This window comes from Diadema antillarum, unplaced genomic scaffold (genome assembly GCF_040938485.1).
Source record: "Diadema antillarum isolate AM-2024a unplaced genomic scaffold, OU_Dant_1.0 seq00000382_RagTag, whole genome shotgun sequence".
NCBI classification, from domain to species: domain Eukaryota; kingdom Metazoa; phylum Echinodermata; class Echinoidea; order Diadematoida; family Diadematidae; genus Diadema; species Diadema antillarum.
The window spans coordinates 2,404,088-2,425,227 of NW_027271380.1; the positions used below are offsets into that span (position 1 = coordinate 2,404,088).

Below are 21,140 nucleotides of genomic sequence, written 5' to 3' on the forward strand. Positions count from 1 at the left end.
CATCGTTAATTACAACACTTATTTTTCATTATCATTAGGAGCAAAATTGAGGTATGAGAGGTTGTAGATATGGCAGAGAGGTGGGTGGTGGTAAGAGTATAGTAGTAGCAGTAGTAGTAGTAATAGTAGCAGCAGCAGTAGTAGTTGTTGTTGTAGTAGCAGTAGTAGTAATTGTAGTAGTCAAGTAGTAGTTGTTGTAGTGGTAGTGGTGGTAGAAGCAGTAGCAGTCACGGTAGTAGTAGTAGTAGTAGTAGTAGTAGTAGTAGTAGTAGTAGTAGTAGAAGCAGTAGGGGTGAAGTATCAGTGGGAGTATGAATCTGGTATCACCAAGGAGGTACTAGGTTCTCACCTCTCGCCTACATAGCACCTCCTCGGTACCTACATCCAAGACATTTGGTTTAGTCATTGTAACCAGGGAGGTGAACTTGCTGTTTGGGCCGCTGGTTGGCAATCTTCTTCTCCTGGATCCACCACCAATTTGGCTCCATTGTCTCACAATACACGAGTTCACCTTTGTCAGCAGCTGTAATTGTAGTCAGTCGAGAGCGTGCGTATCAGCTGCTGGCCGATGGCTGGCTGGCTGGCCCGCGAAGGAAAAAATGAATGGGAGGAAATGGCCCTACCAGAACCACTGCGGATGGAAAAAGAGAGGCTTGTAGATACCAGCAGCCTTACAGGCGTTTGCCTTCCATCCGGGGTCTTCCCATACAGAGTCTGTGGAAGTTCATCACCACTAGCTGACATCCGATATCGACAATTAGAGGCCTATCAAAACTTGAATGAAATCTTAATTAAAAAAAAAAAATCAAATTTCGATATGTTTTGTTACGAAGGATGCTCACCGCGCAGCCTCCAGTGGCATAATGGTGAACACGCGTAGGCCCTAGATATAGTGCTGATGTGACTACATCTTTGAGTGATTCTAGGACAGAGGTCTGTAATTCTTGCTGCAAAACTGATTGTATCAACAATACTATGTAGACAGATTAACAACGGGCTAATCTTAGAAATTTATGGATTATGATAATGCGCTGAGCAAGAAGGTATGTGTAAGATAATGTCTGTAATTGATTGTGCCGATTTTTTTTTTCGGCGTTTTCTTCCGTGATGCTCGTGATGCTCCCGGGGGAAATAAAAACACAAGCAAAACAGGAGATGCTGGGCCTCTCTTTAAACTGCGCACCAAATGCTGCAACTCACTATTTTGTCCGTGGCGAGGTTTACTTAACGAGAGTGTGACGTTTCCTCTTTCACGGTCTATTGTTACCGATTACTGCTAAATGATGTTGCCATACGGGTCAAATAGCGTTTGCCAGGCAGTCATTGCGGTTGCCCAGTTCCGCCCTTTCTGTGATAATCACACATCCTTGTCAATTTCCCGTTTTGATTCAACACGTGTCGAAGAAAATAAAGCGTTAAAGCAATCCTTGAATGTCACTCAGTAGCGCGTGACACGCTGTGACAAGTTCGTTGAAAGCTGAAAGGATCATCAGGTATCGAAGATCGAGGAGCTCATTCCCAGCTGCATTGCGGTACAAAGTATATCCTTTATCTTGTCTTCCCTCTTCCCATGGACCTAGTCCATATCAACTACCACATTCTCATATACATAGGCTGATTAAGTAAAGGTCTAAGGAGATGGGTGGTGGTGGTGGGGAGGGGGGGGAGGAGGTTGGGGGTTATGTGGATCGGGGTTTCGGATGTTCATGAGTGTTCGAAGATCCTAGTTACTAAAGATGTGTTAACCCTAAATAGGCCGGGCTGTTTAGGTATAGTTGATAGAGCCGGGGGGGGGGGGGGGGCCTCCCAGGCCCCCCCCCCCCCCCCCCTCCAGATCTCGGCCGTCGACCGCGCGATCGCGACGAAAATTGGCACACACATTGCCTATGATGTAATCTAAAATATCTTGAAGTTAATTTTTCAAAAAATTATCATTTATGCTAAATTATGCTAACTTATGCATAATGATGCATGAAATCAGACTATTTGGTATAAATCACAAAATAAAGCTCAAAACAGGCACATTTTTTTTTTGTAAATATTCTTTTTAGTGTCCTTAGCAAATGTAATAAAAAATTGTGATATCAGAAAAAATTCTTAAGTATTTTATTGTTTTTGTAAAATTTCTTATGTATTTCTTTGTTTTTTCGACTTTATGTTTTTCATTGTTTTTTCGATGAAATTTGTCCGCGACATCGCTCCAAAAACACCAAAATAATCATGCTTTTATGAAATTTGCCTGTAAGCACAGTTTGCATTGAAATTGTACACGAATTCACGTTTTTGAGCAATTTTTGGTCTGACATGCATGTACATATTTATGCGTAACTTCGGAACCGCGCGCCCGGGCATCGCAAATTTGGTGTCAAAAGATGCACGAGACTAGAAAAAAAAAAGTCATGAAACGTCGCGGCGATAGCTTTTTGCGATTGCGATACATCGCGCGGAACGTCGAGGGGGGGCCTCGGAGCCCCCCCCCCCCCCCCCCCCCCCTCCCCGGCCTAGTTATGGTTAAGCCTGTGATTAGCGGCTCGGGGCTAAAACGATTGGCCCTTGTCGAAGTTTGAAATTAACACAATCTCGTTTTTTTGAAATATAGAAGATAAAATATACATAAGTTTTACCTATAAAGATAGATGTAGACATTGGTGTATTTATTATATATATATATATATATATATATATATGATATTTCTTGTTGTTTCAAACGCTTTAATGTATTCAATCAAGGCAGCGTTGCGTCGGTGTTTCAGGAAAATATTTGTCTAAAATGTTTGATTTATATTTATGAATTATCACAGCTTCTTTACGTTATACATATGCCTGATCTACTACCAAAAGCGACAAACAAAAATATTTGACAGTCTGAGGGGAAAAATACTGGTAAGAACATCAGAGGCAATATTGTGCTAAAGGTAAATATGTCAGAGGTCTAAATGCCAGAGGTAATAGAATAGTAAGACAAACAGTTAAAATGTAGAGGTAATAGTGCTACAGATTAAAAGTTTTACAAGAAATCGAACTGAAATATTAGTCCTGTTGTAATATTTGAATGATATCACTTATTCACGCTGCCCTTGGATGTATTGATACGGTGGAGTGGTATATGGCGCTATACGCTATACCTCTGACATATACCCCTCTGACGTATTCCCCTCTGACATACTCCCTTCTGACATACTTCCTTCTGGCATATTCCCCTCTGACATATTCCCTTCTGGCATATTCCCTTCTGACATATTTTATTCCCTTCTGGCATATTCCCTTCTGACATAATTAATTCCCTTCTGACATACTCCCCTCTGACATATTCACTTTTAACATGTTGACCTCTGACATCACTTACCCCCTTGGCATTTTTGCCTTTGATATCTTTATCTCTGACAGATTGGCACTTCTCTAAATATTAAGGAATAGCAAACAGAAATTTATCGATCATCTATCGCGACAAGCATAGAGAGTTCACCAACCTCTTTGAGGAAATTACCGTTTGAATCTTTGTAAATGTATACACAAGAAAGCCTACACCAAGTATCTCATGTTTTGCAGATGATTAATAATCAGTGTAGATTTTCACAACTGAAGCATCTCTCGAACTACTATACATCAAGTTAAAAAAACACACACACACACACACACACACACACACACACACACACACACACACACACACACACGCAGAGAAAAAAAGATGCTCCACTTTCGACATATTTGAAGAGCTATAATATTCACCTAGAGTTCATACACGTCATTTTAATGGACCGGTATGATGTTTTAAATTTGTTCGAGTAGGCACTCGTGAAGCGTGCGCGTGTTTCGTTACAGCTATTTTTTGTTTCGTTGCCTTGTTAAGCTTTGTTGAATCTTAGCCAGTTAGATCAACATCACTTCATCACTTCATCAGATTTTTTTAATGTTTTCTTTTGTCTCGGGCTATATCTAGTCTGTACTGCACTGTCATATTGTACAATATACTGTATATATAGTAACTAAACTGGCTCCTTTTATTAGTATCTGTTTTGTCTTTGTTTGAGTGGTCGAAGTAGTTTCTGTCATGATTAGTAAAGAGTTATTTTTCTTTTGATTTTCAATTTGCCCGAGTGGCACTTAAAACTTCTTTTGTATTACTTGACCAAAGTTATGAGATCAGCTGCTACATAATTTATGGACTTACAAGAAAAAAAAAATTAACCTGGAAAAGGTAATTGGTATCCCTCACCAAAATTCAGAGTAAACTGTTTAAGAGAATAAGAATAGCTAGAATGCGTGCAGTAAAATACTGCGACTAACAAAAATTTGATATTCTGTGCCTAATACATCAATTCTAAACTGATCATCTTGCACGTAGTGTACGTGCATTACTATACCAATATTTTAGCTTCATGCTGTAGAGTTTGTTGTTGATGTTGTGTTAATTCTTTCCAAGTAAGCACAGGGAAACGCGGCTCAGAAAATTGAAAATGAGCAGACGAGATTCAAAGTATATTGCAATATGCAAGTTCGGCTAGATACATTTTGTCTTTCCGTGTATGTTTCTCTGTCTGTCAGTCTGTTAGTCTGTCATTCAGTCTATCTGTATGTCGGTATGTGTCCTATTCAAAACCCGAGATGACTCTTTTGTCCCGTTACCTGTACTACTGCAACTCTATTTTAAGTTCTAGATTGAAGCGTGCTAAACAGAGATCGTCTATCAGAGCAAGCAAGCTTGTGAAAATAGATTTGTGAAGCAGTAGTGATAGCTCTACACATAATCGAAACATGAAATATAAAGCACCAAACCTTTGTGATTACTCAATATGGTTTATAGCTTTCTGTCTTTCATTCTTTATCAATATTCATCTATCTATTTTCGTCATTGACTATCGTCGAGACAAATTGTAATACTACAGTGCAGTATCCATCAGCAAATCAGGTAAATTTCTTTCAAAATTTACACATTGAGGCCTGTAATGCTGAAGTAGTGATTATAAGAATGAAATGATCAAGAAGTACAAATCCACCTTAATTACAACAAACTTGGTGACGGGGTGATGATGCAGTCAATCAAAAGCAAGATTCTCCAATCAATTGTAATTATTACTGTTCTATCTTATCAAGAAAAGATAATCATTAGTCTTGTCTTATTTACATTTGATGAGCCTGTTCATCAAATCAAACATGAATTAATCATTTACATCTGATGATTGACATGGTGCTATTTTGTTTTTTTCAACACCAAAAAACAATCATGATTTTCTTTTTCGGGTTCTCATTTTCCAGGATTATTTATGTTTTTTTCAAAGGTACATAAAACGCCCTCTTACAAGTCCTGATAAACTTTCGACCTAATTATAAACTTCACATTAAGGAAAAGGAAATTAATCTGAATATCACAAATCATTATTGTTAATTTACCATATATCGCATTTGCGATCAATCGTAGTTCTGTTTCAGTTTCGCACAATCGTCATAGCATGCTAAAAAAAAAAGATCTCACGAAGGAAGCTCTGAAGGTGCGCGCTAACTGTGCTAAATGTGTGCATTTGTGCGTGTATGTTTATATAATAAAAAAAAACAAGAGAAAAAGTAAGGGAGGCAGAGTGGTGAATATATTGATATGTAGTCAGATTTGATTTGATTTATTTAGTTTGGTTTAGTATATGTGCTTAGATTCCAAGGTGATTTCCTGTCAACAGAAGTTTCATGTAGGCCTATGAGTTATCAAGCAGGCGTTCCATCTTAACTTTAACAGGGTTGTTACCTTCATGACCACCTTTGAGTTGTATTGTATTTTTCGATAAGGCCACTAGATCCTAACCTCGATCTCCAGATTTAATAGACCAGGATCTTTTAAACAGCTTTCACTTGATCGGACGCCCTCATGCGGGAAAAGTATTATCACGGTCATTGTGAATTCGCTGTGTTGGCTGACAGTGAACATAATCAGGGGATTTTTAAAGTATAAGTAGCAAACCGCTAGAGTGCCGAGCTCCGCAACGAGTATCCCCAACAGGTAGTGGGAGATGTCAAGGAGGGAAAAAGGAGGGGGGGGGGGCGTTGTCCTTAATTTCAAAGTGCCGCCTCGAGGTACAAACAGGCTCAATTTCATTAAGTTCACTGCGTAATGTATGTTCGTGATTGAATCAGGACGGTGCGACGTTCACTGTCCTACTTTCTCGATCGCCTCCACCTCAAAAAATCAATAGAACAGGAAAAAAAAAAAAATAATGATGACAATGATGATGACGATGATGACCATTATTCTTGAGTTTATATGGGAACTTATAAACCCAGAAGGCAAACCCGCTGACCAAACAATGTATTCTTGAGGGCTTCCTGAGTTTATGAAGAAGAAAATAGGCCTACTACTGCCGTCATTTCCAATTTCAGTTACGTCCACAGTTCTGAACAATGTCGTCCAGATTAAAGGAGATTCTGCATAAGTGTGATTGATTATGTGTGATTCTGTGCGTGTGTGTGCGTGTGTGTGATTGTGTGTGATTGTGTGTCATGTGTGTGTGTGTGTGTGTGTGTGTGGGTGTGGTTGTGCACTCATTACCTCTTTATGGGAGAGGGGATCCTCGAATCCCTCGATATCAGAACAAAAAAAAATGAATATAATGAGTATATTCATGATTATGCTCTCCTCCCGTTCATATAGCTGTCAGACTATAGCATGGAGTCAAAGATAAACGATACCGAAGGCATGCTGTTAATGGTGCGTAACTTCCTGGGGCAAACATTATTCGGTTTCTACCTGTAATGGACAGGTGGGAAACTTCACAAAACTGCTGTGTGTCGGGCCGCACGTAGTCGCCATTGCACATCGGCTCTAGTACATGCACACAGCCATGATTTCTTTAAAATTCTTTTCTCCAATTTCCATTTCCCTCCTCAATCACTGTCAGTCACAACAGTTCTTATGTTAAACTAATTATTCATACATCCGGAAGCATCTTACCATATGTAGCCTAAAACGAGGTAGTAATGGTTGTAGCCGCCAGAGACAAAATTAGTACTATATGGATATATGACTCATGTACCTTACAAAACACAACGACATCCACACCCTGGGATAAGATTCAATGATTAGCGACCGCTGGTCCGAAAACGGGCTGTCAAAGACATCACGTATGAACGAGTGTTTTGCTATGTTTATGTTTGATTCCTCTGACATAATTTCAGAATAAACAGATCCCGCTTCCTTCCCGCAAGCTACAAATTATTGACGACACTTAACCCATCCTGCTGATCTTTTTGATGTAACAACTGAGAAGGCATAATTGCCCTATTGCCTCATTATCGACGAACGGGACAATTAAAGCTTCATATTATACAGATATCGCCTCTTTAGAGGTGTAATGACCACACCTGGTATTCCCGCGGGACAGAAAAATATTGTCTCGAGGGAAAAACTATCATATAACTCCCATAAGACTGTCAAGTGTTACAACCGCAGACAAGACAGTGTGTGTAGGGTGTACCTCCCTGGTAGGCCTATATGTTATACGATGTACTATGATCTACATAAATACACATCATTTCATTTTAGCTCCGTCGTGACGCGTCGACAGGCAGTCATTATCTTGAATTCTATCACCTAAAGTGATGTCACTGTTCGCAATATAACGATTTCGATCCTTGCTGCATTAGTCATCACGTGACTGCACTATGACCAAGCGCTCGTTTAAGATCAATTATTATCTGTTATCATTCTCTGTAAACAAGAGACCTTCATCCTTGACTCACACTGAGAGGATATCAGCTAAATTGTTCAAGGGCTGCACTGTCCAGACTGATCATGATACTTTCTCAATATAATCTCCAATTGTGCTTTATTTTGTAATTCATTTCATTTTCTGATCTCGTGTCATCGTGACACCTTGTATGGTTTCCTACCATTCGTTTAGAAGGAGTGTTCATCACGATATATCGCTTAATGCATCATATTACTTGCCGAGACCGTTTCGTCAGTTCTGGTCCGCATAGTGAAGTCATGTCCACAATCGCTCCGGGAATTGTGGTATATTCATTGATGCTATTATTTCGGTTAGGAATAAATGTTGATGCACTTTATCAATTCCATACATTTCCTCTCCCATCCTGTCTCCCTGCCTCTCTCCCTCTCTTCCTCTCTCTCTCTCTCCGTCTTACCTTTGTCTAACATATCGTTTAAAAAGAAAAGTTCCTGTCCCTAGATGTTCACGATCGATGATTAACAGTGCAATAGGTCGCATGTTTCAGACTGCATGCTCTGCAAATTCGCACTAACCAAATGGGTTGCCCTGTTAATTTTGCCTATATGTATTTACTTATACTCCTGTATTCATTTAAAGATGTAATATGGATAATGGATATGGATATATATCAAATTTTGTATATAAACATCTATATTCTTTTGTTCATAATACTACTGCTTGAATGTGCGTCTGTATTTACATATACTGAAAGAACACAAGATGCACCTAATGCCTAACCTCTCCATGAGGTTTGTAAAACAAAAACCACACATATGAATATCGTGTAATGGTAGTGATTTTGTTTTATTGACTCTTCTGACCTTTTATGTAGAGTTTGTGATTATGGTATGACAAGAAAATAATTTTATTAGTGTACAGAGAAATCGGATTACGTTGACGACATGAGATACATTACTATCAAGTTTCCGTTGAATGTTCTATCATGGCGCTTTGTTGAGGGTACATCAAACTACCCAACCGCCATATCATTTCACCCGGATGCCACTTGCGTCAAATCGCTCATTATATTGCTCGGTTTCTTGTTAGAAGCAGTAAGACTAGATTTTAAAAGCTACAGTTGTTCCCCCTTTTCCAACAGTTATGTGATAACATAATGACGTTGATAAACATCGAACGAGATTGTTGATGTCATTACCTTTCAAAGAATAGGAAATGATAGGCGGATCGCATGCGGGGAAAAGTAAGAAATGGTGACGTCATTGTCACATGAGCAGGCTATACATAGTGAAGAGTCAAAGCTCTACAAGTCACCTATCGTCGGCCTTATGGCAAGCCAAATTACTTTTTAAAAAGATTTTCTGATATCACGAATTCCCTTTCGTGATATCAAAAATTCGAACTTCTGATATCACAAATTCAATTTTTGATAACACAAATACCCATTGGTTTATCACGTAAAACCAATTTTTGATATCAAGAAATCGAATTAGTGATATCACAAATTCAATTCGTGATATCACGAATTCAATTCGAGATATCACGAATTCACATTCTTGATATCAAGAAATACATTTTGTGATATCACTAATTCCAATTTGTGATATCATTAATTCACATGGAATTTCAGCACATATCTTTCGCAAAGAAATCATTTGATTTCGAGCATTAGTTTTGCTCTGAAATTCAACCGTAAATTCTAGCGTTAGTTGAGGGCAGAAATACACAGGGAATTCGAGCTTTAGTTCAGTGCAGAAAACCAACGGGAATTTGAACGTTAGTTGAGCGCAGAAATACACACGGAATTCGAGCATTAGTTTTGCGCTGAAATTCAACTGTGAATTCGAGCGTTAGTAGAGAGCAGAAATACACGAGGAATTCGAGCATTAGTTTTGCGCTGAAATTCAACTGTGAATTCGAGCGTTAGTTGAGCGCAGAAATACACAGGGAATTCGAGCATTAGTTTTGCGCTGAAATTCAGCTGTGAATTCGAGCGTTAGTTGAGCGCAGAAATACACAGGGAATTCGAGCATTAGTTTTGCGCTGAAATTCAACTGTGAATTCGAGCGTTAGTTGAGTGCAGAAATACACAGGGAATTCGAACATTATTGTTGCGCTGAAATTCAAATGTGAATTCGAGCATTAGTTGAGCGCAGAAATACACTGTGAATTCGAGCATTAGTTTAGCGCAGATATTCCTATGGAATTTCAGGTGTTATCTTTACATAGTATATAACGATAGTTACAAAAAAAAAAAAACCTAAATGAAGAGTTTTGGCAACTCGTCTTCATTTAAAGTGTTTAGGAATTGGTTTTAAAAGAATCGATAAAAATAGATCGTTTAGCAACATATCTAAAATGCCATTATTGATATGTTGTCAATTACTTCAAAGTCACATATTATTATATTCTTATTTTTCTCCATTTCTCGCCACTGATTTGGCAGAGACTGGTTGACTTACAACTTTTGTTTGCGTTTCTCTTTACTCTGTCACGTGAAAGATACTCTCTCCCGACCTCCCCCTGTTACTCCTCCGAGTTAATAAGAGAAATTTCTCATTGCGCAGATTAACGAAATTGAAGTCCTTCGTACCACTGCTTTTTTCTTACTACAAATTCTAACTGTTTGTTTGCCATACATACTGCTGCATAAACTCCTCATAAGATCTGGATATCTTCACTCTTCTTGCTCTGGTCTGAAGACTTTTGGGCTAGTGCATTCCAGTTTTGTTCTCCCCGGTTTTGGTTCTTGAATAAACTTGCCTATAATAAATTACACTTTAAATTATTTTACAAAATCATAAACATATTGGGGCAGGCAAACTGTACACCCAACACTATTGGTCTTAATGGATACACCCCTTTGTTCTGGAGGACTGATTTTGAGGAGTGAGAAAATGTCTTTAGGAGAAACACGTTGCTTTATGTTACCACCAGCCGACACCAGTGGTGGACATTTGGCAAGTTTACGACTCCCTCTCGAACCCTGCATGACTCACAGTCTCTCTATCTTATTCTCCGCTGCTGACATACACAGACCAGAGGGGTGATTGCCCTCGGTCGGTCCTCCGCAATACAAACACATGGTATGCTTTTATAACACACATACACATACAACCACACATAATTATCATCGATTTGGTGGAAGAGTCTTACTGTAAAGGGGATTACCACATGAAAAATGCATCATAATTAACAATAATGTAGTAATAGATGACAATTTGAGGACCAAAACGATGAATTAAATGTAGGCCCTAAGTGAACATAGTATCACTGAATTCATGATAACATGTTGCAAAACAATTGATTTGTATCAATGATTCATCGAATATACCTTGATGATCATTTAGGGAATGATGGATGTGTAAATCTCTCATTGTTATATAGTTATTTGTATTTTGAACATTGTTCTAAAAAAAGTTAGCAGTAGTATACATTCCATCTGAATATCAGCTCAAAAGTAATGTTCCAATTCCCTGTGTATTTCTGCTCTAACAAAAAAAAAAAAAAAAAAACCGCTCGAATTCACAGATGAATTCCAGCGCAAAACTAACGCTCGAATTCCCTTTGTATTTCTGCGCTAAACTAATGCTCGAATTCACAGCGATTTTCTGCACTGAACTGACGCTCGAACTCCCTGTGTATTTCAGCGCTCAACTAACGCTCGAATTCACAGGTGAATTTCAGCGCAAAACTAACGCTCGAATTCACTTTGTATTTCTGCGCTAAACTAATGCTCGAATTCACAGCGATTTTCTGCACTGAACTAACGCTCGAAATCCCTGTGTATTTCTGCGCTCAACTAACGCTCGAATTCACAGTGAATTACTTTACTGATATCACATATTCCAATTTGTGATATCAATAATTCAATTCGTGATATCACAAAATGGAATTTGTGATATCAGAAATTCGCATTTGTGATATCACAAATAAGAATTCTTGATATCACAAATTCAAATTAGTGATATCACAAATTTATTTCGTGATATCACAAATTCGAATTTGTGATATCAAAAAATCATTTTGTGATATCACGAATTACCATTGGTTTTTCACGTGAAACCTATTTTTGATATCAAGAACTCGAATTTCTGATATCACAAATTCATTTAGTGATATCTCAAATTGAATTTTAGATATCACAAATTCGAATTTCTGATATCACAAATTGAATTTGTGATATCAAGAATGGATTTTGTGATATCACAAATTCGATTTCTTGATATCACAAATTAAGTTCATGTGCTACACTTACGGGAATTTGTGATATCACAAATTTAATTCTTGATATCACAAATCGAATTCTTGATATCACAAATTGAATTCTTGATATCAAAAATTTGATTTTTTGATATCACAAAATGGAATTTGTGATATCACAAATTAACTTTAAATGTAAAAAAGGCTTGCCATACGGCCTCATGCCAGAAGGGCCCTAACACCAAAGACTTTGTACACTGTTAGGGCCCTTCTGGCATGAGGCCGACGCATATAATTGTAGATGGTTTTGTTCAGATGTTCGAATCGTTTCATTATTTTCTGGCTTTTCTTTTCATGTTTTGCTGTATCTTACATATACATGTAGTTTATTTTCTTTGTAAATGTTACATTCAAATATCATTTTTCCGAAATATATTTGTGTACACATTTGTTTTGAACCCCGCTTATTATGCTTTTGTTTGTTGTTAAGCCACATACAGCAGTGAACAAGGCCAGGAAAGGCCGAAATCTTGAGAATTAAAGTGCGGTGGAAAGCTACGTCATTGGATGTGGAGTCTTCTTTATTCGTACTCTTGCATGCTTTCACGACATTTAAACCTTCGAGTATAAAAGATGTTGAATCACCTTGCACTTGTTTGAGTTTATATATTATAAACATATAATAAACAAATGATGTATAGGTATTACGTGTGTGTGCTCATGTAACACCAAGAAGGCAAGCAAAGCTAAATATCATAATAAAGGATGCGATGTGTCGAGATTACAATGCACATTCTCTTCTACGGGTCTACATGGTCTAGGGCAATTACCCCCTAGGCAATTACCTCGGACCCCCCCCCCCCCCCGACCCTGCATGGGTCTAACCCTAACCATAATTCTGAACCTTATCTTAACCCTAACCCTAATCTTTACTCTAACCTTCACTACCCAGTATTTAGCCGGGGTTATTGTCCTGGCGGGGAGGGGGTAATTTTCCTGATATGCTCTTCTACTCATCTCATTTCTTTTATCTTCCTTTTCTCCGTTGCCACTACTTTTCATCGATCACGTAGACGATTCGTCAGGCAGCCTGCCTCACTCTCGCCTACCTTGCCTTCGATCGATATCGACTCATCATTCAGCCGACGTCATCAACGAGATGGAGGTCGCCTCCGTACGTCCTCACTGCGCTCGCAGTGATTTGGATAGGTATAAAAAATCTTCAGCAATCAATTCTTAAGTATTTGTTACCAGATTCCATTATTCATTCATTCATTCATTCATTCATTCATTCATTCATTCATTCATTCATTCATTCAATCATTCATTCTTTCATTCAGTTTCCACACAAATTATATAGTGTTGTATATGTAACATACATCCACAGAGATCAACAAAGAGTAACACACGTTGTAAATTCACTTTAACAGACTATAATAATTTTACATGACACAGAATGAATTCAAATCAGTCGGAAGAGTACGTTACAGTCATATTGGATGACTAAGATTATGTGCGGGAAACCTACAGAGAAGCAGATGCATGTGGGGTAGGTCCCCAGAAAAGAAGAAAAATGAAAAGAAAACACTCAGTCAATCACAATTATGAGCACAATTAGGGGATGAAAGTAACAAGCCTAATGACAAGATTGGTGATTGTAGTATTGAAAAGTGCAACAATAACGATGGCAGTATTTAGTGGTACTTGAACTAGTGGTAGCATTCACGATAGTTGTATTAATCAAATAATGACAGTGATACATCAATAATAAAGAAATTATATAGGGACACAATGTGCCCCCCCCCCCCCCCCTTTGGGCCTGGAAAGGGTCTAAATAGCTTGGGTTTTAAGTCGATTGCGTTGGCCGTTATTCTTGTGAAGAAGTCTATGTGCTTTTAATAGGTGGTTCACCCAGTTTCACTTACGATTCCTTTCTGTTACATTTCAATAGTCCGGTTCGTCATTCCGAAGTTTCGTTATTTCAAAAATTGAAAAGGATCGTTGTTCCGTAGGTTTGATAGGACGCTTGTTTTTTCATTTTTTTTTTCAATTCATGAATCATATCTTATTTTCGTATATTATACTGTCGAACCTTCGGAATAACAAACCTTATTTCATTTTTGGATCAACGACCCTTAGGAATAACGAACCGCATTTCATTTTCCGACTAACGAACCTTCGGAATAACTAATCTCCGGAATAATGCCACGTGTGTTTGCATTATTGAATCCTTTCACTTACGGGCTAACGTAGGTATGCACAATTTGTGTGTTTCGGTACAGCCAACCTTCGGAGTACCGAACTTTTCTCCGTTTTCGGATTAACGAAGCATCGGAATAACGAACATCGCACTCCCTTTCTGTCCATTTCTTAGTTTCCGGTGTCTTGCAGCTACCTACAGCTGTACTGACCGGGCTGAACGAGGCAGGGTCCTGTCGTGAGTACAGGCCTTCACGCGGAGGCGCCTGGTACTACTGGGTGAAGGTGCTGACTGTGTATCTCTTTCCTCTTGCCGTCATTGCCTTCTGCTACTTCAAAATCTGGCGGCGTCTCAGCGCTCCACGGAGATCGTCTACGCGCAGCAGTAGCATCAAGATGCGCACGTTCCGGAAACGCAGTGCGCGTCGCATCCTGATCATCGTAGCCATCTTCGCAGTCCTCTGGATGCCCATCTTCATCGTCCACCTCTGGCCGCACTACGACGTCGTGGTCACCGAAGACTCGCCCAGTTACGTCTACGTGCACCGCGTCACCAACTTTGGACTCTACTTGAGCATGATGCTTAATCCCTTTTTGTACGCGTTCGCCGGGCAGGGATTTAAAAAACACTTTAAGAAATTCGGCGGGCAGACTATATCCTCGTCTACTGGCGATCTTGACAGGGAGCAAACACCAGAAGGAAAGTGACAGCTTTCTGATTGAAAAAAAAAAAACCGTTCTATTTGTAGTGGGCGAAAAGGAGTCTGTTATTACTTATCACCGATTAATTTCTGCATTGATGACATCTTGCCCTCAAGAACTTGACTGCTCTTAACGGAGTTGCAGATTGACTTTCCGTAACCATGGTTACTATACTGACTGCAATATACCAAAGAATGACAATGGTTCTGTGATTCGCGGCAAATTTGGGGCTTTCCAAGATACAGTCACTGTGATTCTGTGAACATCGCTTACGTCTATTGTAATGCCCACCACGTCCTGTGGAGTCGATTGAGTTTGATCGTGTCATCGTGCAAGTCAAAAAATGTGCTGGACTTGTACGTATGTAACTAATTTACCGTAATGCTATTTAATGAATCCACTTTTTGTAATGTTTCAGTTTCTCGTTGTTATCGTACGTCGTAGTAAATCGTAATCGCTATTACTAAGCAGCAAGGGAAGATTGCACCTTACGAGCGTATCTTTTCAAAATCACATCTCAAATCTTTTATCAAAATTCGAGTGTAACTATAACTTATAATAACTGATATTAGATATGACAAGAAGCAATCATTGCTTCTTGTCAAACTATTTTGATATTGTGAAGATCTATAGGTGCGTAGGAAAGTGGGCCGCATGGTGCATTAAGATTTGCTTTTATTGTGTACGCTTGACTTGAATCAAAGGATGATGGCGTGCTTTTCAGATGTATTTGCACGTGGCAGTCGTAAAGTGCTAAACAACCTCTAAATATCGCAGTGATTTGATTTGCCGAGTATAGGAATATAACAGAACCCCAAAAGACTCTTTTTTAAATGAACATCATGCCTTGGGTGTCTTCCTTTTGCTTTAAAAAGAATAAAACAAATGTAACAGAAACTGTCATATCAACATCTCGATGTGAGCAGGTCTCATACACCATCATTTTACTTATTTCATGGGACGCCATTCATTTAGATTGTTTCATCGAGACGCCGATATCATTTTAGATATATATATATGGAATAAATAAAATTGATTTTTGCAAGAATAAAAAAATAGTGTATGTACATAGTAGAAATAAATCACATATTTTTTCATCTGACTTTGCCAATTAAGCTCAAAGAAGAAAAGATAAGGTCAAAAGGACAACTATAACTGACGCTAACTAATGCACGTGATATTATCATCACTCGATTTGATACAGCACGAACTGGTCTTCATCTCAAAAGTTATTCTCAGAAAGAAATCAAAACAGCGGGAGGAATACAGGAGAGCCGTAGAGGAATATAATATGAGAGACTGCAACAGTATTCCTGACAAACTACGCGGGAATGGAGACCACTGTTAGGGGAATACATTTGTATTTTGAATGCATTCCTCGTCATACTGTGTAACTATCCAATTGAAATGCACCATTGCAGTGTTTGCATCACCTACACGTAATCGATGATCCACGGTACACTATTTTATTTAGCTCGCTGAGAACAGGAGAACAGTGCGTCACGCAACACTCTCACAAATAAGTAAACACGACCAGATAAATACTATTAACCAGTGATTCTATGCCAATATTTGACGTGGTTGATATGTATTTTGAGGTTTTTTCCCGCTGCGCTGGTTCGTGCCAGGTGAAGAGGAATTGCTTGCTCTTTCTCCGTGAACGGTATATCAAGAGTTGTGTAAAACTCTATTGGAAAGCATTGTGTAAATGAAACGACGTTATGGAAAGGTATCGCTAGTGGAATGGTATCGCTAGATAAAGCAAATCTAACTCTCTTATATAAAAAAACAACAACAAAATAAGATATGATAACAATCCCGACAATAGAAAAGATGTAAATATACCTCATCTGGTACGGCGTCGATTGCTTTACTGTACAATTACAGATATCACCCAATGTTAGTCATGTAGTCACCTCTACACCGCCCTTCTTAAACATTCAATTCAATTCATGTCGTGTTTGATTCTCTATGCCCGAAAGCCAAATTGAATCTCCCCACGTATACATTTGTAATAAAAAAAAAGTGTCAAAATTGTCCATGTATATATACAAGATTTGTTTTCTTGATCAGGTAATCGTGAGCCCGAAGTACAACGCAACGACTGCACGATACAAATCATTATGAACATATAGAGAAAACGTTTAACCCCTGCTGCTTCAGCATACCGGTGACCCATATAAGGTGCGATGGTACAATGTCCTCTCCCAGGAGTCTTAGCACGACAGATGCTTAATCCACTTTTCTCGTTTCGAAAGAGTTTAATTCGTGCGACCCAACGTGTCTGAAGTTCAACGTGGGCCGCCATTTTGTATAATTGTATCATAGCTGATCTCCCCCTTGCATTTTTATTAAAAATCTTGTTAGTATCTTATCGGATTTTGAATTACAAAAAGTATATTATGTACACATAGACACACAGTCATAGGCCATATATATATATATATATATATATATGCATATGCATATAGGTGCAGTAGAACACACAATTCTTCCAAAAACCGGAGAAAAAAAATATCGAGAAAAACACATAAACCAGAAACCCATGATATTCGAGGGTGCCGCCCCGAGACTGTGCCCCTCCATTATGTAGGTATGTATGTATATATATATATATTTTCTATGGAAATATTTGAAAAAACACGAGCGCATCGAGCAGAAATGAACGTTCTTTCTCAGAATGTACAGTTATGAACCTCTACTTCTTAGGGAGACATACCAATGTGTACTATCAATTTGTTTTATTTTGTATTGACAATACAATCAATAAACGGCTAGGTCAACGCTAATGTTCTATTACGACCAGCCAGGTATTCTGTGATTTATACGCCTAGTATACATTTTGCCATGACTGATCGCACACCGTTTACCATGCCTTTGTCAAGCAAGGCACAATTTGAACATTAATTCTGTAACAAATAACAAAGACCATCCTGATGAGATTAAAAAGATAGCAATTAACAGATTGTTAATTTCGACTCCCAAAACACACTATAGGCTAGGGCAATATTCCGTGCTTCCAGCAGTGAGCTATTATACTGCGATGACAGCCAAAGAAGCTACCTACAGCTGTACTGACCGGGCTGAACGAGGCAGGGTCCTGTCGTGAGTACAGGCCTTCACGCGGAGGCGCCTGGTACTACTGGGTGAAGGTGCTGACTGTGTATCTCTTTCCTCTTGCCGTCATTGCCTTCTGCTACTTCAAAATCTGGCGGCGTCTCAGCGCTCCACGGAGATCGTCTACGCGCAGCAGTAGCATCAAGATGCGCACGTTCCGGAAACGCAGTGCGCGTCGCATCCTGATCATCGTAGCCATCTTCGCAGTCCTCTGGATGCCCATCTTCATCGTCCACCTCTGGCCGCACTACGACGTCGTGGTCACCGAAGACTCGCCCAGTTACGTCTACGTGCACCGCGTCACCAACTTTGGACTCTACTTGAGCATGATGCTTAATCCCTTTTTGTACGCGTTCGCCGGGCAGGGATTTAAAAAACACTTTAAGAAATTCGGCGGGCAGACTATATCCTCGTCTACTGGCGATCTTGACAGGGAGCAAACACCAGAAGGAAAGTGACAGCTTTCTGATTGAAAAAAAAAAAACCGTTCTATTTGTAGTGGGCGAAAAGGAGTCTGTTATTACTTATCACCGATTAATTTCTGCATTGATGACATCTTGCCCTCAAGAACTTGACTGCTCTTAACGGAGTTGCAGATTGACTTTCCGTAACCATGGTTACTATACTGACTGCAATATACCAAAGAATGACAATGGTTCTGTGATTCGCGGCAAATTTGGGGCTTTCCAAGATACAGTCACTGTGATTCTGTGAACATCGCTTACGTCTATTGTAATGCCCACCACGTCCTGTGGAGTCGATTGAGTTTGATCGTGTCATCGTGCAAGTCAAAAAATGTGCTGGACTTGTACGTATGTAACTAATTTACCGTAATGCTATTTAATGAATCCACTTTTTGTAATGTTTCAGTTTCTCGTTGTTATCGTACGTCGTAGTAAATCGTAATCGCTATTACTAAGCAGCAAGGGAAGATTGCACCTTACGAGCGTATCTTTTCAAAATCACATCTCAAATCTTTTATCAAAATTCGAGTGTAACTATAACTTATAATAACTGATATTAGATATGACAAGAAGCAATCATTGCTTCTTGTCAAACTATTTTGATATTGTGAAGATCTATAGGTGCGTAGGAAAGTGGGCCGCATGGTGCATTAAGATTTGCTTTTATTGTGTACGCTTGACTTGAATCAAAGGATGATGGCGTGCTTTTCAGATGTATTTGCACGTGGCAGTCGTAAAGTGCTAAACAACCTCTAAATATCGCAGTGATTTGATTTGCCGAGTATAGGAATATAACAGAACCCCAAAAGACTCTTTTTTAAATGAACATCATGCCTTGGGTGTCTTCCTTTTGCTTTAAAAAGAATAAAACAAATGTAACAGAAACTGTCATATCAACATCTCGATGTGAGCAGGTCTCATACACCATCATTTTACTTATTTCATGGGACGCCATTCATTTAGATTGTTTCATCGAGACGCCGATATCATTTTAGATATATATATATGGAATAAATAAAATTGATTTTTGCAAGAATAAAAAAATAGTGTATGTACATAGTAGAAATAAATCACATATTTTTTCATCTGACTTTGCCAATTAAGCTCAAAGAAGAAAAGATAAGGTCAAAAGGACAACTATAACTGACGCTAACTAATGCACGTGATATTATCATCACTCGATTTGATACAGCACGAACTGGTCTTCATCTCAAAAGTTATTCTCAGAAAGAAATCAAAACAGCGGGAGGAATACAGGAGAGCCGTAGAGGAATATAATATGAGAGACTGCAACAGTATTCCTGACAAACTACGCGGGAATGGAGACCACTGTTAGGGGAATACATTTGTATTTTGAATGCATTCCTCGTCATACTGTGTAACTATCCAATTGAAATGCACCATTGCAGTGTTTGCATCACCTACACGTAATCGATGATCCACGGTACACTATTTTATTTAGCTCGCTGAGAACAGGAGAACAGTGCGTCACGCAACACTCTCACAAATAAGTAAACACGACCAGATAAATACTATTAACCAGTGATTCTATGCCAATATTTGACGTGGTTGATATGTATTTTGAGGTTTTTTCCCGCTGCGCTGGTTCGTGCCAGGTGAAGAGGAATTGCTTGCTCTTTCTCCGTGAACGGTATATCAAGAGTTGTGTAAAACTCTATTGGAAAGCATTGTGTAAATGAAACGACGTTATGGAAAGGTATCGCTAGTGGAATGGTATCGCTAGATAAAGCAAATCTAACTCTCTTATATAAAAAAACAACAACAAAATAAGATATGATAACAATCCCGACAATAGAAAAGATGTAAATATACCTCATCTGGTACGGCGTCGATTGCTTTACTGTACAATTACAGATATCACCCAATGTTAGTCATGTAGTCACCTCTACACCGCCCTTCTTAAACATTCAATTCAATTCATGTCGTGTTTGATTCTCTATGCCCGAAAGCCAAATTGAATCTCCCCACGTATACATTTGTAATAAAAAAAAAGTGTCAAAATTGTCCATGTATATATACAAGATTTGTTTTCTTGATCAGGTAATCGTGAGCCCGAAGTACAACGCAACGACTGCACGATACAAATCATTATGAACATATAGAGAAAACGTTTAACCCCTGCTGCTTCAGCATACCGGTGACCCATATAAGGTGCGATGGTACAATGTCCTCTCCCAGGAGTCTTAGCACGACAGATGCTTAATCCACTTTTCTCGTTTCGAAAGAGTTTAATTCGTGCGACCCAACGTGTCTGAAGTTCAACGTGGGCCGCCATTTTGTATAATTGTATCATAGCTGATCTCCCCCTTGCATTTTTATTAAAAATCTTGTTAGTATCTTATCGGATTTTGAATTACAAAAAGTATATTATGTACACATAGACACACAGTCATAGGCCATATATATATATATATATATATATATATATGCATATGCATATAGGTGCAGTAGAACACACAATTCTTCCAAAAACCGGAGAAAAAAAATATCGAGAAAAACACATAAACCAGAAACCCATGATATTCGAGGGTGCCGCCCCGAGACTGTGCCCCTCCATTATGTAGGTATGTATGTATATATATATATATTTTCTATGGAAATATTTGAAAAAACACGAGCGCATCGAGCAGAAATGAACGTTCTTTCTCAGAATGTACAGTTATGAACCTCTACTTCTTAGGGAGACATACCAATGTGTACTATCAATTTGTTTTATTTTGTATTGACAATACAATCAATAAACGGCTAGGTCAACGCT

The 21,140-nt window shown here is 38.8% G+C and overlaps 2 protein-coding genes across 2 annotated transcripts in view; both read left to right on the plus strand.

The window, feature by feature from the left end:
- The window catches only part of LOC139731693 (somatostatin receptor type 2-like), a 57,330-nt gene extending 42,020 nt beyond the window's left edge, over positions 1 to 15,310 (plus strand). The window contains exons 3-4 of the mRNA XM_071642580.1: positions 12,953 to 13,088; positions 14,254 to 15,310. Coding sequence (XP_071498681.1) covers positions 12,953 to 13,088; positions 14,254 to 14,786 — 669 coding nt within the window. The 3' untranslated portion in view covers positions 14,787 to 15,310. The remainder of the gene's footprint in view (positions 1 to 12,952; positions 13,089 to 14,253) is intronic.
- An 801-nt stretch (positions 15,311 to 16,111) lies between these two features.
- On the plus strand, positions 16,112 to 18,854 carry LOC139731673 (galanin receptor type 1-like). The gene is made up of 2 exons (XM_071642562.1): positions 16,112 to 16,123; positions 17,831 to 18,854. The coding sequence occupies exons 1-2, from the start codon at positions 16,112 to 16,114 to the stop codon at positions 18,353 to 18,355; spliced, it is 537 nt and encodes a 178-aa protein (XP_071498663.1). The 3' UTR covers positions 18,356 to 18,854.
- The last annotated feature ends 2,286 nt before the right edge of the window (positions 18,855 to 21,140 follow it).